The sequence below is a fragment of the Lolium perenne genome, chromosome 2 (assembly GCF_019359855.2).
Source record: "Lolium perenne isolate Kyuss_39 chromosome 2, Kyuss_2.0, whole genome shotgun sequence".
Taxonomy (NCBI): Eukaryota; Viridiplantae; Streptophyta; class Magnoliopsida; order Poales; family Poaceae; genus Lolium; species Lolium perenne.
The window spans coordinates 312,898,856-312,918,844 of record NC_067245.2 but is presented as its reverse complement, the minus strand read 5'-3'; the positions used below and the strand labels follow the sequence as shown (position 1 = coordinate 312,918,844).

At 45.7% G+C, this 19,989-nt stretch overlaps 3 protein-coding genes across 3 annotated transcripts; 2 read left to right on the top strand and 1 right to left on the bottom strand.

Moving 5' to 3' along the window:
• Positions 1-265: 265 nt before the first annotated feature.
• Positions 266-6,537, bottom strand: LOC127336808 (protein PELOTA 1). The gene is made up of 15 exons (XM_051363665.2): positions 6,394-6,537; positions 6,219-6,301; positions 5,609-5,684; positions 4,987-5,118; positions 4,798-4,843; positions 4,614-4,689; positions 4,077-4,152; positions 3,960-3,992; positions 3,799-3,867; positions 3,068-3,174; positions 2,603-2,675; positions 2,393-2,431; positions 2,046-2,140; positions 906-1,012; positions 266-583 (listed from the first exon to the last, which is right to left on the bottom strand). The coding sequence occupies exons 1-15, from the start codon at positions 6,442-6,444 to the stop codon at positions 510-512; spliced, it is 1,137 nt and encodes a 378-aa protein (XP_051219625.1). The 5' UTR covers positions 6,445-6,537; the 3' UTR covers positions 266-509.
• Positions 6,538-12,335: 5,798 nt separating this feature from the next.
• On the top strand, positions 12,336-14,348 carry LOC127330789 (uncharacterized). Its single transcript, XM_051356881.2, has 3 exons — positions 12,336-13,098; positions 13,332-13,558; positions 13,639-14,348. The coding sequence occupies exons 1-3, from the start codon at positions 12,633-12,635 to the stop codon at positions 14,344-14,346; spliced, it is 1,401 nt and encodes a 466-aa protein (XP_051212841.1). The 5' UTR covers positions 12,336-12,632; the 3' UTR covers positions 14,347-14,348.
• Positions 14,349-17,599: 3,251 nt separating this feature from the next.
• Positions 17,600-19,484, top strand: LOC127336809 (probable amino acid permease 7). The gene is made up of 3 exons (XM_051363667.2): positions 17,600-18,165; positions 18,239-18,827; positions 18,908-19,484. Exons 1-3 carry the CDS (start codon positions 17,708-17,710, stop codon positions 19,310-19,312), a joined length of 1,452 nt encoding a protein of 483 aa, XP_051219627.1. The 5' UTR covers positions 17,600-17,707; the 3' UTR covers positions 19,313-19,484.
• The last annotated feature ends 505 nt before the right edge of the window (positions 19,485-19,989 follow it).

Genomic DNA, 19,989 nt, shown 5'->3' with positions numbered 1-19,989 from the left:
ACACACGTGACACACGTAACAAACCTCTCAAAGTTCCAGATAGGGCACACCAAGATATCTGCAAGGAAACTGAGAGATCTGCAGGTGGTAAAGTTCATAATTAGCTTCAGCACGTCTTGTCTAAACACTGGATAAATTTACAAGGCTTTACCGTGCAAAATCGGCAACCCAAGTGTTCCAAGCTCTACCAGTTTTGAGGATATTATAGGAAAACCAAGGATTTCAGAGAGAGCGGACGTGTTTCATCTGGCATTATTGGCAGCCATGAATGAAAAGGCTACTCGAGTACGTTAGCTCATCATGCATTCACTATTAAGGACAATGACCAATCGTTAATGGCACAACAACCATGTACAACTACGATATCTTGAAAGTGGGGCATAAATATTTTTTTCTAATATTACCTACTACAGTATAGAAAATCAATCCTGTGCAGTTACACATGATATCAGTTAGTTGACAGGTCGATACAAACAGAACTGTTAAGAGCCTCAGAAGGGATGGACTAATCACATCTCGATGTCCTCCAATTCTGGAAGGGGAAAACGAAGTATGGCCGCTATTCCTGTCAGCTGCGCTAATTCTGTTCAAACATATAGAGAAAATGCAACCTCAGAAAGCAGGAACATTCCAGTGCAATAAAGCAATCTTCTTGCTTCAAAAATTATGTCATAAACTGTAATCTTTATTTATTACTCCCTTTGTCCCTTAATATAAGATGTTATTACATACTCCAATAGAGTAATAACATCTGATGTCAAGGGACAGAGGGAGTACTTCTCTTTGCCACATTTCCAATAGAGTAACGTTTTATTGCATTCCAAATATTTTCATTGAGTGTAGTGTGAAATGAGCCATTACGAACAAAGTGTATGCCGTATATACAATAGTGGCAGGATACTCACGATCGCCGGAGACATGCATTGAAGAAAATATGTACACTGTACCACCAAATTTCTTGACTGATTCAACCAAGTTCACATACTTTTTCCTGGTACGAATGTCTGTGTTCCTATAAGTGGAAGCAAAAGGTTATATTGTTACCACTGAACTTCAATATAAATACCGACAGTTTGGTATAAAACCTAACGTTCTTCACTTTTCTGCAAGTTCATAAAACAGCCACTGGGAGAATATTACAAGGCAGAAAGTTCAGTAACTGGGCAATAACTAAATAAGTAAATAGCAAGGCTGTACAAGTAAATTAGTTGCAACATGCAACTCATAAACTCCTGTTTCAACTCTCAGATCATAATCGGGACATGTGTAGCCACTCGTCAAAAATGGAGTATGGGACCTTAATTGCTATGTCAGACTACTAAAAATAAACTATTGAAGGAGAAACCTACTCCCTCCGTCCCGAAAAGGGTGCACAGATTTATCTAAATTTGGATGTATCTAGACACAATTTAGTGTATGTATACATCCAAATTTAGACAAATCAACATCCTTTTCGGTACGGAGAGATTACTATTTTTTCTTGTGGGGAAAAATATCAATTCGAAAATGTACAAAATAGTAAATGCCACAAGATAGAGCTGCAGCAACCAGCTCATGTTGCAAATATAATTCAATTCAACAGAACAGGATATATCAAAATGTTTGTGCTCATGAGTCATTGCTTTTCAGAAAGTTTGTGCTCATTAGTGAAAGCACATAGTCATTACTTTGTAATGATTCTCTTGGTATGAAGTGCTCGTTTATGACATGAACAATAAGGAATAGAAACTAATATACACTAAACATCTACTTCATAAAGCTCAAGTAATCCATTTATCCAATGTTTCCTAGTGAGGTTTGTCATTCATCTCTAGCAGGTTAGGCCAGCAAGTTAGCTAACCTAATGCAATGGCCACATTGCACAGTCCTGTCACATTAAGACTTATTTGTCGAATTTTTATATCCCCTTTGTTCCAATACCTAACCAATCACAATTTTCGAACTGGAAACCATAAGGGAGGCCCTGTCCGTACATATTTATTATCATAGGGAACCGTAGAGACAACAAATAACATTATATCATCAGCTCCCTAAAAGTGACTTACCGAAACAAAGTATCTGTCATTAGAAGAGTCTGGATTGCAAGCCGGTCATTTGCAATCTCAACATGCTTAGGTCCATAACAAGCTCGGTCCGAATCCTACAGTTATGTAGCAAATGTTCAGGTTTAATCAGATATGCTAGAAGTAGGCACAATTAATACCTGCGAGGTATAAACATATAATACCAGCACCATAACTATTCCTCTGATATGAAATACAAGTGTATATGTATAAATGTATGCATGGTCAATATCAAAGCAGTAGCAACATGGTCAGTATGAGATAAGTTGCATAGTACTGGACATTTCAAAAGCCAATAGTTGCAAGTTCGCTTGTTTCAAGTGGCTTACATTACTAAGCATAGCGAAGAACTCCTTCAAAGCTTGGACCTGTAAATTACAATAGAAACATAAAACAAAAGAGATATGAGAAGCTATACTTAGAATATGTTTTCAAAGTGTATGGCATGTTGTAGTTGATCAAGGTAGGGAACTGTTTCAAAAGGAATTGTATGTGTAAGTGTATATATTCACAAACACAAAGTTCTAAATAAGAGTTACCTCCTGTGCCGCTTTTGTATCTTTTATCAGTGGCATCACACCTGAGCTGTCCAAAACGTCCTTCAAGCTATGCCTATATATAGCACAATACAACAGAAAAAAAACAATCAACAGCAACATTAGGATTAAACACAGAGTATGGGAAAATAGAAAAGCGGTAGATACAAAAAAAAAAAAAAAAAAAAAAAAAAAAAAAAAAAACTAGTCACTCATTTAGCAAATATATAGCAGTGGAGAATTACAGTATTCCAGAATGATCATACAACTGGTCACACAAAAAACATATCACTTGCATCAGACAGATAAACATATTGACAGTACCACATCGGGCAAGTTTCCAACAAGTCAGAAACTTATAACTACCTAAATGCTATTCAGAAGTTCAGAAGCACAACCCAAATAAACGGCTAAAATAGGTGGAGAATTCACAGCATCAAATGAACAAGAAAACATAGAAAAACTCACTTGTAACCCGAAGGTGCATGTGCAAGAATAATGCGTGATTTGTTCTCAACTATTACTCTTAAGTCTCGCCGTGCAGCTTCAAGATGCATGTAATCACGAAACTGATCCTGTCAAGATAAAGAGAGTATAGAAGGATATATGAACTGATATTATTTTCATGAATAATAGGGACCAAAACTAAAGTAAACCAACAAGTAGCATATGTTTCAAGTTGGAAACAAGTGTAAATGGTAGACTAACATGCACTAACTACATTGCCAGGTGCAACAAAAACCATGATAATTTTATCATACATGATGCAGGAATATAAAATTCTACAACATGTAATCAGCAAATTCTCAAGTTATCCATATAAAAAGGACGATGAACGATGTAAACCATATGCAGGTGGTGGATATTAGTATTACACACTAAAGTTGGTAATGAGATTATCAAAGAGGAAATGAAAACATCAGGCTTTGGGTACTCTCTTGGTACATGGCATATAGCTACAGAACATACCAGTGCTGACATATGTTATGATCAGAGCAGCATATAAGCTCCAGACCTTTTCCATGATGCATGATTCATTTTCCTATTTAGTAGGTTATTAACATTAACTTGCTGGTTCTTAATATACCTATCAAGATCGACTTAGAAACTGTTTAAAACCACATAACAGGTTGAGTTAGTCCTTCAGAAACATTGACGAAGATGTTCTCACAAACATTTTCCTTCCAGTCTGTCATTACCTTAGTAAAACCTGGGCTTGCAATTACAACACATTTGACCACCTCGAAATCAATGTGCTTCAGCAAAGCCTGCAGACAAATAATGTAATGCATAATAATAAACCAATTCATGTACGAATGTTCTCATTTGCTTATGAACTTAATAGATATTGTTTACTTACTTGCAAAACATGCTCAAAGAACTTCTTGAGGGCCTGAATAAGAACAAAAGGCTGGAAATTCACTTGCAAATAGATAAGACAGAGGAAATTCATGTTATCTGAAAAGATTTATCATACCGATTCGTAACCAGCAATGGCAGGTCCATGTTTCCTAGGTATCGATGTTTCAATACGTGCTCTGGTTGCTGTTATGCTGTTTAAAGCAGCCATGGCTAGTAAGTTCAATGCAAAGGCAGAAATGACACAAGCCATTCAAGATGGACAAGAAAATAAATTATAAAAAAATGCCATAATCAATATGGAGGGCTCAAAGTTCTTATCTGGGGAAGATCACATTACAAATCTGCTGCTGTTCTGTAACTATACAAGGTGCGTGAATATTGAAGATAGGTATCCATCGAACTGACAAGTAGCGTTGTCTGATATTCTAGATCAAATCAGTATTCTCAATTTTTCATTGCATTTTTATGGATTTGTCTTCTTGGAAATACTAACATGAGACTATGAGAAAACTAGACAAGTTAATTGTGAAGGTTATTCTCTAAAATAATCATTTAGCATGAGCATGGGACCTAATTATTTAAAGCAATTCAAGAAGACAAAAAGAAAACAAATATTATGTTGTTCAGCAAAGGGGGAAATGCTTTTACATACCTTTTCCCAATGAGGAATACGTGGGCAAGTCCTTCTTGCATGAGAATAACTGCTAGATCAGCACTTGCAGTAGGATCTAAAAAAGGTTTAGATGCACATATTAAATACATTGTTTCTTGTCAAGAAGTAACAACGAAGCAGATAATGATAAAGGCTGTATGTCTGTCAAAGATAAATAACATACCACATGCTTGTTGGATGGTATCTAGTGCTAACCAATCCCAATTTTCCTACACAAGTGGAAACAGTATTAGTTAGATTTTCCGAGTCATCCCAACTTTAGAATGATTACAAATTAAGCCAAAGGGTACTTATCATCAATTGAAACTAAGATGGTAATCCCAGAGTAAACAGGTAAAAAAATTGTGCGCACCTTTCGCAGGACAAAAGGTCTCTTCAGCTCAAGCTCTAAAGTATGAAACTGGCCAATCTTCACATGATCATTCTCAGTAATATTTTTTCCACGTACGCGTAAAACACTCCCCTCGTTGTCATAATCTACAGACTGTACCGAAGAAAAAGGATCGTGTCAGTTATCAAACTAGAAAAAGATTAATTTTGATAGCACTGGAAACAAGAATAAATAAAGCACAAGATAGAGATGTCAGAATGTATATCTGAGCTACTAGGCATGATGCAGCGTTGCTCAATGTATTTTCGAGTTCACAAGTGCTGATACTTGGCTAGGTGCCCATTATACAGCTCTATGTTATTATCCTAAGGCAGAGGCAGCAACATGCATATGACATGTACATGATGCAATCACGATTATGTGAGCCATTTCAGTACATATGTGACAGATATGCCTAGAATCAGTAACAACTCTAAGCTTCAGCAGTATGTTAATCCCCTCCCATTTTCCATATGTGGGTGTGGGAAAGTAGGCTGTCTTGCCAAATGAAGATGATGATGGTTACTAATGCTGAAAGCCAAAATGGCTACAGCTGGCGTCACTGAAAAAAGCTACTGGATGCAGATATACCGATGGTACTCACCTCAACTTCGATTTCCAGCTTCAGCTTCACGCGCTCCGCGTCACGCCCTCCAGAAGCCGAATCTCTCAGAACTTTCCTGGAAATGAAGAGAAGATGATGATCGATTATCAAGGGGGTAATGAGTTTCCTAGGGATACTGGAAGGCCCTTGTTAGTATTTTCTCTTTTCCAAGGAAACTGGACGGTTGTGCAAGAATAATCGGGACAGAGTCTTGAACTATCACAACCATACTACCATGAAGGACAAATAACTTGTCAAGCGAATGGCGTACAATCAAGTTAATTGTCATAAGGGTTGCCTACAATCCCCCAAACCACTGTCAAGGGCTGGGACATGTCCATCATAGCCAGCCGCGCCTTATTTTTTTCACCTGGCAATAAATCACGTCTTCCATACCCATATACGTAGTAGTAACCTAGTCTAGCTCTGTTCCCAGTACCGATCGTGAAACGAGATCCATATAAGAGCTCAAAATTAACAATCCCAAAGTGCTAAACCTGGGATGTGTAATCGCAGACATCCCTGCACCTCCCGGGGGACTGAATTGCTAAGATATAGCGCGTGAACTGAACCAAAACCTAGATAAGCAGCACGCAAATGGAGAACCCACCGAACAGTGACGGCCTGCAGAGTGTCCCCGACGGCGATGAGGTTGTACGCGTGCCACAGGTCGTCCTCCTCCTCCGGCAGCAGCTGCAGACACACACAGGAGCGCGCTAATCAGCAGCCACACCGGGACATCCCGCCGAGACCGATCAAACAGAGCGCAAGGAGAGGGGGCAGACCTTGGCGGAGCCGGGCCCGTTGCGGGTGAGGTTGCGGTGGACGAGCTTCATGGCCGCGGCCGCCGGAGTCTGACGGGCAGGGGTTCCGCTCGCGGTGTTTGCTCTGGAGGACGGCGGCGAGCGGCGAGGGGGGGATTCGCGGCGGTCAGAGGAGACTAATCTGCTTTTTTTTTCTTCCTCGGTTTACTTTTTCAGTTTTGGAATCCTCGAGATCTACTGGGCCGGGCCCTGCCCGACTCGATCCACTGGGCCGGGCTGAGGTTGATAGAGCTCACGTCTCTCTCTCTCTGTGCGATCCAAGAGGGTGTTCGACTTCGAATCAACCTCCAACTCCATCTTGTTGAAGGTGAACCCGATTTCTTCCTTTTTAACAAGAGATCTTGGCATCTCAAAAACAAAACAAGAGATCTTGGCAAAGCCAAAAGGATTGAGGAGCTGCCAGAGAAGCGTAGACGAGCCGATTTCGATGGTAGCGATGTTGACACCCAAACCGACAGACCCGAGCGTCACATTATCTTCTCTTCTATACACAGAGCACGAGCAGATTGATCGTCTGTACAAAGAGATCAAGAATCTAGCGACTTCCTTCTCCGCTACAGAGAAAGATGGGGTTGATGATGATTCAGTGAGATCCGAGTTCACCAACGAGCGCAACCTGATCTGTATCTCCAATCTGCAATCAATCTCCGAATGTATTGAGGTGCTCTGTAGTTTGGAACCATCTCTCCACTACGGTCTAGGCAAACTGGTTGATGTGGAGGAGATGAGCAGCAAGGGAGAAACAGTTCAAGAGCCGGTGCTGCTGGGCGGAGAGGAAGAGCACGAGATTGAAACAAAGTCCGAATCAAGGATTCAGGTCGAGGAATTCGATGCCTACCGTAGCAGATGGGAACTGTTATGGCGCCCTGCCAGAAAATTTGAGGACATGAGTGAGTAAACAAGGCCCCCCATTTTGTCGATTTATTTAAACGATTCTCACGGAAGCAATTTTTTTGTTCTTTCTCCACATCCGAGCGTAGCCATAGTATGATACGGTACATGTTAAATATCCAAACAAACACTTAACTTGGTAAAAATGGAGGAGATGAGTGAGTAAACAACTAACTTGCATGTTAACTGTCTCTTCACGTTTATATTTTGTTCTCTTTTCTACTCGCTATCACTGCATCCTGTGCAAGCAAACCTATTTTTGTTCAGTCTACACCGAAGGAATTTCCTTATAGCATATCGCCACTGACCATGCATTCTGCGCAGAGGGGATCACCCGGTCACTTTGCAGTTCATGTTAAATTTCTAACAACCACTTCACGTTGACATGTAGCTTTATTGAGCCCGATGGTCTTCACGCCCTTCACACCAGGACGCATCCCATGGGATGCTATTGTCGGGAGCTCTTTGCAGATATACTCAGTGAGAGTTGCGGAGCTACACCAGGTCGAGGGAGCAGACCTAAGTTGGCCCCTGGAGGTGTATGGTGTAGTTGCTGCCCGAGACACGGTGGACAACAGTCGTAACCCAATCTTCCTTCGTCCAAGACATAACTGTCAAATGCTCACTCCACAAGTAGGTATCAACTATAGTACCGTTCTTTTCCTTGCTATGTTTGTCATTGTTGTTTAGCTTATTGCAAGTGATAATGCTTACAGGATCCTTTTTTGCACTTGATGGGTCCATCTCGTGCAATTCTCTCTACGGACCCTGTTATCATTGAGATACAACTGAAAGTAAAGGGCAGAGCTAAGTCTGAAGATAGGAAGTTGATCAGTAAAGTATGTCACATCAGCGGTGAAAGTTTTGGGACATTTCTTGTGAGGGACGACCACTGTGCGATAGAGTTGCGTTGTGAGCAAGTTAAGCAGTCCGTTCAGGCCACTGTCTCGCGTGCCCGCCTTGTTGAACGGGGTTCATTGCCTTCTCAGTTTGGTGGCCTAGTTTTATGTTGCTCACTTCCCGATGGAGCTATTGAAGATGCTACAGACCAATCTAAGCAAATTGTGATGCTTGATTCCAAAGATGGAACACTACCAATGGGTAAACACCAATGCTTTGATCTGTCCAGGAGTGTCGTTGTTGTAGAGTTAGAAGGAAGATTAAAAGTTACCATTGAAGCATATGCACCATCTGGTACCATCACCGGTCATGTTTTCTTCACACCTCAAAAGTGCAACATAACCAAATCTATATGTTATCTTGGTGACTCTTCGGTGGAGCTTACTGTTGCTTGGTCCCTTCTCCCATCTTCGAAGAAAAGCTCATGTCAGACCCTTTGACAAGTTTTCCACCTTTTATGTCTCTCGTTGTCGAAACATTTGTTCACTAGGAGTGAGTGATCATGTGTACACTTGGGCTGGTACATTTAGTATTCTGCGTGGCATGTTAAATTGTCGGTCAGTGTGGCATGGTATGTTGATTCACTCCACTACTATTTGGGTTTGATAAAGTATTTCCCATTAATCAGTGGCATACTTTGTGAACTATTGTTAATCAGCAATATCATGATTATTAATCGGCCCGCTTGCACGAAAGATTGATTTGCCAACAAGGTGGTTGGCTATTTACCGTGAAACTAGCTGAGTTGTGCTTTACGATTTGTAGCCTTCACAATTTATTTTGTGGTTTGATGCTATCATTTGTAATAAGTATGGAAGTATATGAATTTGGAGCTTAGGTGAAGACAATGCATTATGTCATGGTGGATGTATTAGTGCACTTTTCCGAAGTGGGTCCGAAAAATTATGTAGAGGCACTTTATCACTAATGCATGTATTTTGTCTCCGATAGAGGGCACTTTTACAAAATGTTACAAAAGTGAAACCACAACCCCATGTGAGGCCATATGCCAAGATAGCCCTCACAAAGGGTTGTGAAGCATGCCACCCTACGCTCGTAGGGGTCGATTGATGCGGATGAAGACCGTACCATGCCAGCAACTCCTAGAAGAAATTTCGCAGAGGACATCATTATTTTCTGGCTGGTTGCGTCTTTGCTAGGTATTATTATAATTTTATGACATATTTGCTGGAATTCACCGGTGGCTAAAAGTGGAAAGTTTGGCACTTCTGCCTGAGCACCCGCTTTAGCTAGGGACTTGGTGAGGATTGAACAATGAGAAAGGCGAACAAGGACGATGTCAGCTCTTCAACAACAACAAAATAGCAAGCCACTCGAACATGAATTGTGTTAGGCTTCTCCAGAATACATATATAGATTGATTCGTCTGTTTTCGATCGATATTGAGAGTGATTTGGCCAAGAGATTCATTTTGTCCGTGCGTCTTGTCTTTGGTTTCGATATGCTGTAACATATTTGCTAGTAATCTTTTCAAAAAAAAATCGCTTGGAATCGATTACATAGTGTGTTTGGCTATGAGGAAATTGCACAAACCACTCACTATTGTTGTCCATGTTGCACAAATCACTCACTTTTCACGTCTTTTGCAGAAAACACCAACTTTACATGTAGTTGGTTGCACAGAGGTCCAAATCAAGAATTAGACTTGTTAACCGCACATCTGATAGCCAGGGCCCACAATGAGTGATGATGTGGCATACACGTGTCATCAACTATTCTTTTTTAAACCTTAAAAATTATAAAATTCCAATAAATGAAACAATATAAACTAAAAAATCTAGGAAAGTTTGAAATACTTTAAAATATTTATCACTTTTTGTGAGGTATGGCCAAAACTTGGGTTCAAACTTTTCAAAAAGTTCTGAAAAAATTATAGTATTTGAAACAATATGACATACGTAATCTCGTAAAGTTTGACATAATTTAAAGCCATCAAGCTTGCCATCTTCCTATCACCGCCTCCAGTGCTCGATTTATATTGTTTCGTTTTTTTGAAAAATTTCAAACTTCTAAAAATTCTTGAAAAAGCTAGTTTATGATACTCGGTGCCACATCATCACTAGTTGTGGACCCAGCCGTCAGATTTGCTGTTAACTAGCCTAATCTTAGATTTGGACCTCTGTGCAACCAACTACACGTAAAGTTGGTGTTTTCTGCAAAAGACGTGAATAGTGAGTAGTTTGTGCAACAGAGACAGCAAAAGTGAGTGGTTTGTGCAATTTCCTCGTTTGGCTATGTAGGGTGGTGTGCGTGTGAATTCAAATTTATGTCAGAATTCGCTCTGGGTAAAAAGTACACAATGTAGTATTTGCTTCTGCTAGTTTCTGGCATGCATTATTTTTGAATATTTCAGTATGTACGAATCGTGGAAGCGGAAGCTAGCAAAGTAGCAAGCTTGTGGTAGTTTCATTTCTGAATGTTGGGGGATTAGTTTTCATTTGCCTGTGATGCACGATGACTAGGACAGTAATCTGGGCCTACGCCGGAATCAGGCCAGCATGATGTAGGATACACGGCTGGCCTGGCGTTGGTGCCTCAGAGCAGGTCTAACAAACCCCGTAAAACACCCAAACCCGTATAATAACTGCCAGAATACGGGTTTGAGCTCTACCCGGCCGTCTAGCAGGCCCCGTAAAAACGGCCCCCGCATCGATTTTTGCTGGTTTCGATTACGGGGCAGACCTTCGCCCCTTACTTGTGCGGGGTGGGAGGCCAAATACAGGGCCAACCCCTCACTCGTGGCGGGCTGAAATTTCAGAAAATCTAACTACTTTCGCGATTCGCCTCGCCGAAATCCGGCTAAATTCCGACGAACTGCGGGGCGGGGCTGGCCGGAGCGAGGCGGGGCGAGGGCGGGGCTGGCCGGAGCGAGCACGGCCGGAGCGAGCACTGGCCGAGCGGGCGGGGCTGGCCGAGCGAGGCGGGCCGAGGACGGCGCAGCCATGGCCGGGCGGGCGAGCGGAGCGGTCGGGAGCGGGCGAGGGCGCCGGGCGGCGCGGCCGGGGCCGGGCCGGCGAGGCGAGGCGGCCGGGGCGGCGCGGCCATGGCCGAGGCGGGCGAGCAGCGCGGATCGGGAGCGGAGCGGGCGAGGCGGCCGGGGCCGGGGCGAGGTGAGGCGAGGGCGGCCGGGTGCGGCCGGGGGCGGCACGGCCATGGCCGGAGGCGGCACGGCCATGGCCGGAGGCGGGGGAGCAGGGAGCACGGTGGCTAGAGGAAGAAGATGGAAGGATTTTTTTTTGATTCGGCATATTTTGGGAATATTCCCTTTTACAGGGTGAGTTTACAGGTTCTGCTAGATTGGACGCGTTTTTGGCCGGTGAAACGAATACAGAGCCCTCTACTCGCGTTTTAAGGGGCGAAAAAATACGAGACGTGTTAGACATGCTCTCAAAGACGCGCTGCCTGTACGTATCCGACGCGGACAGAGCTGGCCTACCTTGTTGACCGTTGCGAGCTTGTATGATCCACGCGGGAAGAAAATCTTATACGACCGGGTCGTATAGCCCAAGTCGCTGGACCAACTCTATTGAGTGACACCTGTAATTCGAATCTCAAAGCAGCTGGGCCAAACTGATCCCCTACTTCCCTTTCCAAGTACAGGCAGTCTATTTCCAATTCTTCTCCTCCGCTTACGATTCTTCTTCGCCGACAATTCTTCCGGCCGGCCGGCCGGCAAGATGGGGTAAAAGACCCCAGGACGCAGGACCAAGAAACAAGCCAAGATAGTGATTACCGATTTCTTGATGTGCCGACACCCAGAGACATGGTGCGGCTAACAAAACCAGCAACAGCCTTGACGAGGGCAATCACAGGTTGCTGCTGCCGCCGGTGCGGCGAGCGGCGCCGCGGAGGGTTTCCAGTCCGTCCCCAAGTAGGGGCATCGATGATGGTGGATGGTTCCCCGACGGTGCGGCGAGCAGAGTTGCGGCCGCCGGCGACGGCCAGTTTTGTGAATCGATCTAATTTGGTTGAGGGGATTAGTTCGCCTCGCTTGCGTCCAGATTTTTGTGTCACGTGGCACGCGTGGAGGTTGGTCCAGCGACCTACTATACGACCCGGGTCGCATAAAATTTTCTTCCCCTCTTCCGGGTTCCGGCAGTCCGTCGTCCTCCTCCACGCCGAGGCCACAGCCGGCGTCTCACGCGTCCAGCCATCCGATCGCTCGGACACCACCACAACACGGGAATACCTCGACAGAAAAGAGCGGAAGCAGTGAAGAATCCGGAAAGCGCAAGGAGTTCGACTTGGAATCAGCCAAAAGTTGGATAACGAGGAGAGCCTTCGAGTTGCAATTTCCCCTTACGGAAGAGAAGGCGAAGAAATCCGGGTCTCCGGTTTGGTTCAAGGCCAATCAAAGCAGCAGCAGCGGCAGGGAGGAGATTGATCACATGGACAATCTCTCGAACATCACGGGGATCGACACCCTCCAGATAGACGACGGCGGTTTCCATATCCATACTGAAGAGCAAAAGGTGGCGACGATCGACGAAAAGGCCGAGGCGCCTGACATGGATTTTACACTGTCGCCTTACTCCGACCTGATCTACCTCCTTCACGATCAGATGCAGAAGCTAGTGGAACCCTCTTTCTTCTCAACGGAAGGGAAAGAAGATGTAGCGAGGCTTTGGTCTGGTTCCGAGGAAATCCTTCGCAGTATCAACAAGCTGCAATCTATCTCTGCCCAAATCGATGAGCTCGGTAGGTTGATTCCTGATCTGAACGAGAAGTTGAGACTCGTCTCATGCACCAGGTCTTCCGAACACAGTTCAGCCGCAGCCGAGATTGAGGAGAAGCAATTTGCTGGCCACCGCCGCATGTGGGAACTATTCAACGCCAGAAAATTCGAGGATTTAAGTGAGTATTATTTTTTTATTTTTGTGCATGATTTGTTTCTCATTCCTTGCGAATTGTCTAAATAAGTAACTAGACTAGATTATTTTCTTCTACAGTATAATAGTAGATGGGATCTACTTTGCTCCTGATATGAAACCAAATCGATAATATTAGGAGAAAGGAGTCGTCCAAGTTTTACTCTTTAGTTTGTTCCATGTTAAATTTCTAGCGGCACCTAACTTGGCTTTTTGCAGCCTCGTTGAGCTCTATGATTTTTACACACTGCGCACCAGGACGCATGCCGTCGTATGCTGTTGTCAAGCCGACCCTGCAGATCCTTTCGATCAAAGTCACGGAATTAACTGATCTTGAGTGGCCGCTCAAGGTGTATGGCATTATCGCGGCCCGTGATACCGTGGACAACCTTCGTAACCCCCTATTCCTTTGTTCAAGGAATGGCGCACAACTTGTCACTCAACAGGTACGTATGGTATGTTCCTCTTTTTTCTTCTTGCATGCGTACTCGTCGTCTCAGTTAATGACCAATGTTGACGCTTGCAGGATCCGTTTTTACGCTTGACTGGCCCGTCTCGTGCAGTAGTGTGTGAAGAGCCCGTTTCGTTTGAAATCCAACTAAAACTAAAGGGCAGAACAGAGTCTGAAGACAAAGCATTGATGAGTTCTAAGTTGTCTTACAAGGAGGATTCTGCTAATAGGTATTCGACCCTAAATGTTGGCAACCACTTCTGCAACATGGAGTTCTGCTTTCAGCAGCTTGACCGATCGGTCCAAGCCACTATTGTAGGTGTCCGCGTTGTTAGTCAGAGGCCATCATCCTCATTTCCGCACGGCGCCCAAGTTCTCTGCTCATCGCTGCCTCGTGGATTCAAAGAAGACGATAACACCCTGTCTTGTCCAAATCTGTTATTGCATGATTGGAAAGATGGAATAAGAAGTGCTGATGGGCATCTTGATCTGGCAAGGCATGTTGTTTCCGCTGAATTACGTGGGAAGCTGAAAGTTGTTATCAAGGATTGTAAATCCCCTGATCTCACCGGTTATGTCCTCTTGACACCAAAGAAGTGCAATTTCAGCCAAGCCACATGTCTTGTTGGTGACGCTGAAGTGGAGGTTACTGTTGCTTGGTCTCTGCTTGTGAAAGACGATGAATGTATCTTGTCAAGCAGCTATGTTGATCCATATGAAGCATGCCCTACGCTACATCCCTCCACGCTGACCTTCTTGAAGACGGGAGTTGCTGAAAATTGAATGCGTTTGTCATGTATATAATGTACAACAATTCTTAGCATCTACAATATGTTATTTGAAAATCTGTTCGTTGTGAGCTTGATGCTACTTGTTACTAGAACTTCTCTCCAGACAATAACTTGTACTATTGTATTTTGGAGACAATAACAAGTTTTTTTTCCGGAGTGATGTTTTGGCTCTGAGATGCATATGCTTCCTTTATTTTGAATGGATCTTTGATTCATTTTAAAATATTAAAAAAACCAAACAAAACATTCATGTATACATCTTCATAAAAGTCCTTCCATAAAAGATCGACTTGTCATTTGGGCTATGTAAAAAAAGACCAAATTTTGGTGCTAAAAAAGTTTTTTTAAGACTTGTTTGTGTTTTTACATCGATCACAACAAATATGGTTTTTCACGAAACTATACGCACGCATCTAGATTGTTGGGATGTACACGCCGATCTTATTTTGTTAGAATTATTTGACAAGTAGAAACATGTTAGTTGTATAGGATGCGATCATCCACGTATGGCGACGAAATCCGAAAGTGATGATGGATGGAGACACGTCTTCTTCCTTGTCGTGCAATGCAACGGTCCTGCAAATCTGGCAGCATGTGCCTCCTCGCACCCTCTCTGGCCTTTATTTAATCCGATTATCGCCAAAAATCTCTGCGATGTGATCTCCTTAATATTGAATAATTGTACTGTATTTCCTTGGGATACTTGTCGCTCGACCCTAGCCCATGCCTGGTGTCGCAGTTCATGCAGTAGTACGGGGTTAGCTCCGAGGACGCGGGATCATCAGATCCGACCGACATGGAGGATGCCGAACGGGGAGTCGACGGTGCGGACGGACTCGATGGGCTTGTCAGGCCAGCCGAAAGGTCGAGTGACGACGATGAGCTTGGACTCATCGACCCGGAGATGGGAGATTCCAGCAGCCGAAGAATTCCTTCTGAGTTGACGTTGTAGTGGACGCTCACGAAGGCCATCTCCATGTTGCCTTGCAGACCGGAGAAAGTCGAGCGCGATGAATCGCTATGTGGGGTGAACTCGTAGGAGCCGAAACGAATCGGGCTTCCCAGACGAGGCGATGACGGTGTTGATGAAGCTGCCGATGACATGACGGGTTCAGCCGATGTCCGATCTTGTGCCGACAGGTTTCCCACAGACGACGCCAATTGTCGAGGGTACTCCTCGCCAATGCCCTCCGATAGGGGCTTAGGGATTGATGGAATCCTGTAGGCTGACACGAGACATCGGTTCACAGACAAGCGGGGAGAGCAATTTACCCAGGTTCGGGGCCCTCGATGAGGTAAAACCCTTACGTCCTGCCTATCTGTTCTTTGATTATGAAGACAATGGGTTACAATGGGGTGCTGAATAGTTCGGCTGAGTTCTAGTCGAGACTGCTGTTGCTAGGGTTACCTAGCTCTAAGCTTTTTCTGGCTAAGATTGCTAAGATTGATCGTGTCCCTCGGCAGCCCCTCTCCTGGCCTTTATATAGGAGGCCAGGTCTCAAGAGGTCTAACCGAATACGACTAGATTTACAGTAGTTTAGATCCAATATTTCCTTGTTTGTTCACTTCCTTATCTTGCCAGTCAAGGAATCTTCTGGTACGCCGACCTAGCGGCCCATCACGCCTTCAGGTATCTTCATGGGCCTCCAATTAGTCAATACCGGATAGGGCAACGCTGGTTACTCGAAGGGTAATGCCCACGTCAGCTGCCTAGATCGCATCTTGCGATCTAGGCAGTATCTTGTTTATTCGTTGTTCATGTGTTGCTCGTACTGAAGCCTTTTTGATGGCGAGCAACACCGTTATCGTAGATATGTTAGGGTTTGCATCGATATTTACTTGATGTGTTCGCTTAGCTTTGCTATCCCTAGATATCTAGCTGTCCTTAGGTGTAAGGGCAGCACCTTGCTTAATCTTTATTTAGTAGATTCGATCTATTACGGTTGCTCCTTGTTCTTTCAAGGATTAGTTTGATATCCATATGGTTAGGCTTTGCAAACGGGTTGAATGATCCAGTAGTGCGTAAGGTACGGTTTATTGACCCTAGAAGGGATGTTCCGAGGATCAACTCCATGTTGGTTTTTAGGCCTTTTCTAGGGTTGGTTTTCTGTTATCTTTCGTGGCTGCCAGGCTCAACTACGTGTAAGATGTTCCGGTTATATGGTGAAAACCCTAAATCGTCGTAGATGGTTTTAACTTATATTGATCAAGCAGGACCACCATGTTATCGTAGATCTCATACGAATCATGGGTGGATCGGCTCCTTGAGCCGATTCACAGGATAACCTGAGAGCCGATCGAGGCTCGTATTTAATGTTTACGTGTATGCCATGCAGGAAACTAGTCAAAGCAATTCATCACCTTCCTGACCAGGTATAGGTCAGGTGGCACGCCCTTGCACCAGCATCGGACGTGCGTGCCGGAGCATTGCGGGCGGTCGCCCGAAGGACCAGGGCCCACCAGCAGTCCTGGGAGCCTCCCGGCTCTACGTGTTGCCCGTCGCTACTCGCCGGTGGGTTTTGGTGGTCAACAACTTGTTACTAGAACTTCTCTCGAGGCAACAACTTGCTGCTATTGTATTTTGGAGACAATAAGGAGTTTTTTTTCCGGAGTGATGTTTTGGCTCTCAGATGCATATGCTTCCTTTATTTTGAATGGACCTTTGATTCATTTTAAAAGATCAACTTGTCGTTTGGGCTATTAAAAAGACAAAAAATTGATGCTAAAAATAAGGTTTTTTGTGAGACATGTTTGTCTTTTTTACATCGAGCACAACAAATATGGTTTTTCACGAAACTATACGGATGCAAATACATTGTTGAGATGTACACGCCGATCTTATTTAGTTGGAATTATTTGACAAGTAGAAACATGTTAGTTATATCGGATACGATCATTCACGTATGCGACGAAATCTGAAAGTGACGATGGATGGAGACACGTCTTCCTCTTTGTCGTGCAATGCAACGGTCCTGCAAATCTGGCAGCATGTGCCTCCTCGCACCCTCTCTGGCCCGATTATCGCCAAAAATCTCTGCGATGTGATCTCCTGAATATTGAATAATTGTATTTCCTTGGTATACTTGTAGTAGTACAGGCTGTGCAGGTTGTCGCGTATTTCATTTCAAAAGAAGAAAGAAGACAAAATGGCTCGTGTGAAGAAGACTATCGGGACCAGAGTGGTTCAGACCGGCGGCAGGTCGATGTCCATGGTGGGCGCTTAAACCGGGGCGGGGCTCAAGGTCTGGACGATCGATCCAGCTTGTCCGAACCTGCTCAGTCTCCAGTCAAACTCTGACCTCCGAAGTCTCTGCCTGTCCCTCCATCTCGACTCCCGTACATCATCGTCAGCAATGGCGGCGCCGTCGCGCCGGGGCAGCCACAGCCAACCCTTCGAACTCGACACCGCTCCGGAGCTCGACGACGACGGCCGGGCCGCGCGCACGGGGAACCTATGGACGTGCGTGGCGCACATCATCACGGGCGTCATCGGCGCCGGCGTGCTGGCGCTCTCCTGGAGCGTCGCGCAGCTGGGCTGGGTCGCCGGCCCCATCGCCATGCTCTGCTTCGCGGGCGTCACCTACGTCTCCGCCGTCCTCCTCACCCACTGCTACAGGTCCCCTATCGCCGCTTCCGGCGGTGGTGGCTCGGAGGATTCGTCGACCGGTAAGACGCGGCGGAACTACACCTACATGGACGCCGTCCGGGCGCTCCTCGGCCGGAAGCACGTCTACGTCTGCGGCACCCTCCAGTACCTCTACCTCTACGGCATCGGCGTCGCCTACACCATCACCACCGCCACCTGCCTCGGGTAAGAATTGTTTGGTCAAGTCAATCCTCGATTAGTTCCACAAACAAATTGATGGGATCCATTATCGTGGCAGCGCGATCAAGAAGTCGAACTGCTACCACGCGCACGGGCGCGGCGCGGCGCGGTGCGGGTCGGGCACGGGCGAGCAGCACATGTTCATGCTGCTCTTCGGCGCGGCGCAGCTGGTGCTGTCCTTCATCCCCAACTTCCACAGCATGGCGTGGCTGTCCGCCGTCGCGGCGGCCATGTCCTTCACCTACGCCACCATCGGCCTGGGCCTGGGCCTCGCCAAGACCGTGGGCGACGGCGCGATCAAGGGCGGCCTCGCCGGCGTGCCCGTGGCCACCGCGGCGCAGAAGACGTGGCTCGTGGCGCAGGCCGTGGGCGACATCGCCTTCGCCTACCCGTACACCATCGTGCTCCTCGAGATCCAGGACACGCTGCGGTCGTCGCCGCCCGAGGGCGAGACCATGCGCAAGGGCAACGTCGTCGCCGTCCTCGCCACCACTTTCTTCTACCTCTGCGTCGGGTGCTTCGGGTACGCCGCCTTCGGCAACGCCGCGCCGGGGAACCTCCTCACCGGCTTCGGCTTCTACGAGCCATACTGGCTCGTCGACTTCGCCAACGCCTGCATCATCCTCCACATCCTTGGCGGCTACCAGGTAACCAATTCTCCTCAACTCTCAACCTTCTGAATCTTTTGCTTGTTCTGAACAACATGGCGAATTCCTCCCTCCGGCAGATGTACAGCCAGCAGATATTCACGGTGGTGGACAGGTGGTTCGCAGCGAGGTTCCCGGAGAGCGCGTTCGTCAACAAGACCTACCCCGTGCGTTTCCTGCCGGGGCTGCCCAGGTACGGGCTCAACCTGCAGCGGCTCTGCTTCCGGACGGCGTACGTGGCCACCACCACGGCGCTGGCCGTCGTGTTCCCCTACTTCAACGAGGTGCTCGGCCTGCTCGGCGCGCTCACCTTCTGGCCGCTCGTCATCTACCTCCCCGTCCAGATGTACTGCGTGCAGCGCCGGGTCAAGGCCTGGACGCCGACGTGGGTCGCGCTGCAGGCGTTCAACGTCGTCTGCTTCGCCGTCGGCACCTTCGCCTTCGTCGGATGCGTCGAGGGCGTCGTCAAGAAGAGGCTAGGCTAGGCTGGGCTGTGGGATTGCTGTACAGTTAGCGCTGCTTCAGAAACAACGTGCCAAGCCTGACTAGTAGTACACGTGTAGTATAAAGCCAGCTCTGTTTCTGCTATGCTCTACTTTGAGCTTTATATACACAAGACAAAAGATAATGATATGTTTGGATATGTTTAGAGGAGAATGATAATGATTTGTAGGCCGAAAATCAGGGGGGCTAGGTATTGAAGTTCTGGAATTAAAGAACAAATGTTCAAACTCCTTACTGAAGAAGGTATGTGGCAACAAATTCTGCATAACAAGTATCTACATTCTAAAACTTTAGCGCAAGTTGAGGCAAAACCTACAGACTCGCAATTTTGGAAAGGCCTTATGAAAGTAAAATATGATTTTTTCAATAGAGGGTATTTCAAAATTAGCGATGGTAGTTCGGTACATTTTTGGGAAGATGTCTGGTTAGGAAATGTTCCTTTATCACAATATCCCTCTCTTTACAATATTGTTCAGTATAGTGATGTTCTGGTCTCCATAGTGTTGGCTCAAACTCCGTTGAATATTGCCTTCAGGAGAGGCCTAAATGATCACAGATATATTGAGTGCTTGCATTTGTGTCAACGACTCATTACCATTAACCTTACTGAGAAACCTGGTAAGTTTGTATGGAAGCTTACAAATTCGGGTATGTTCAC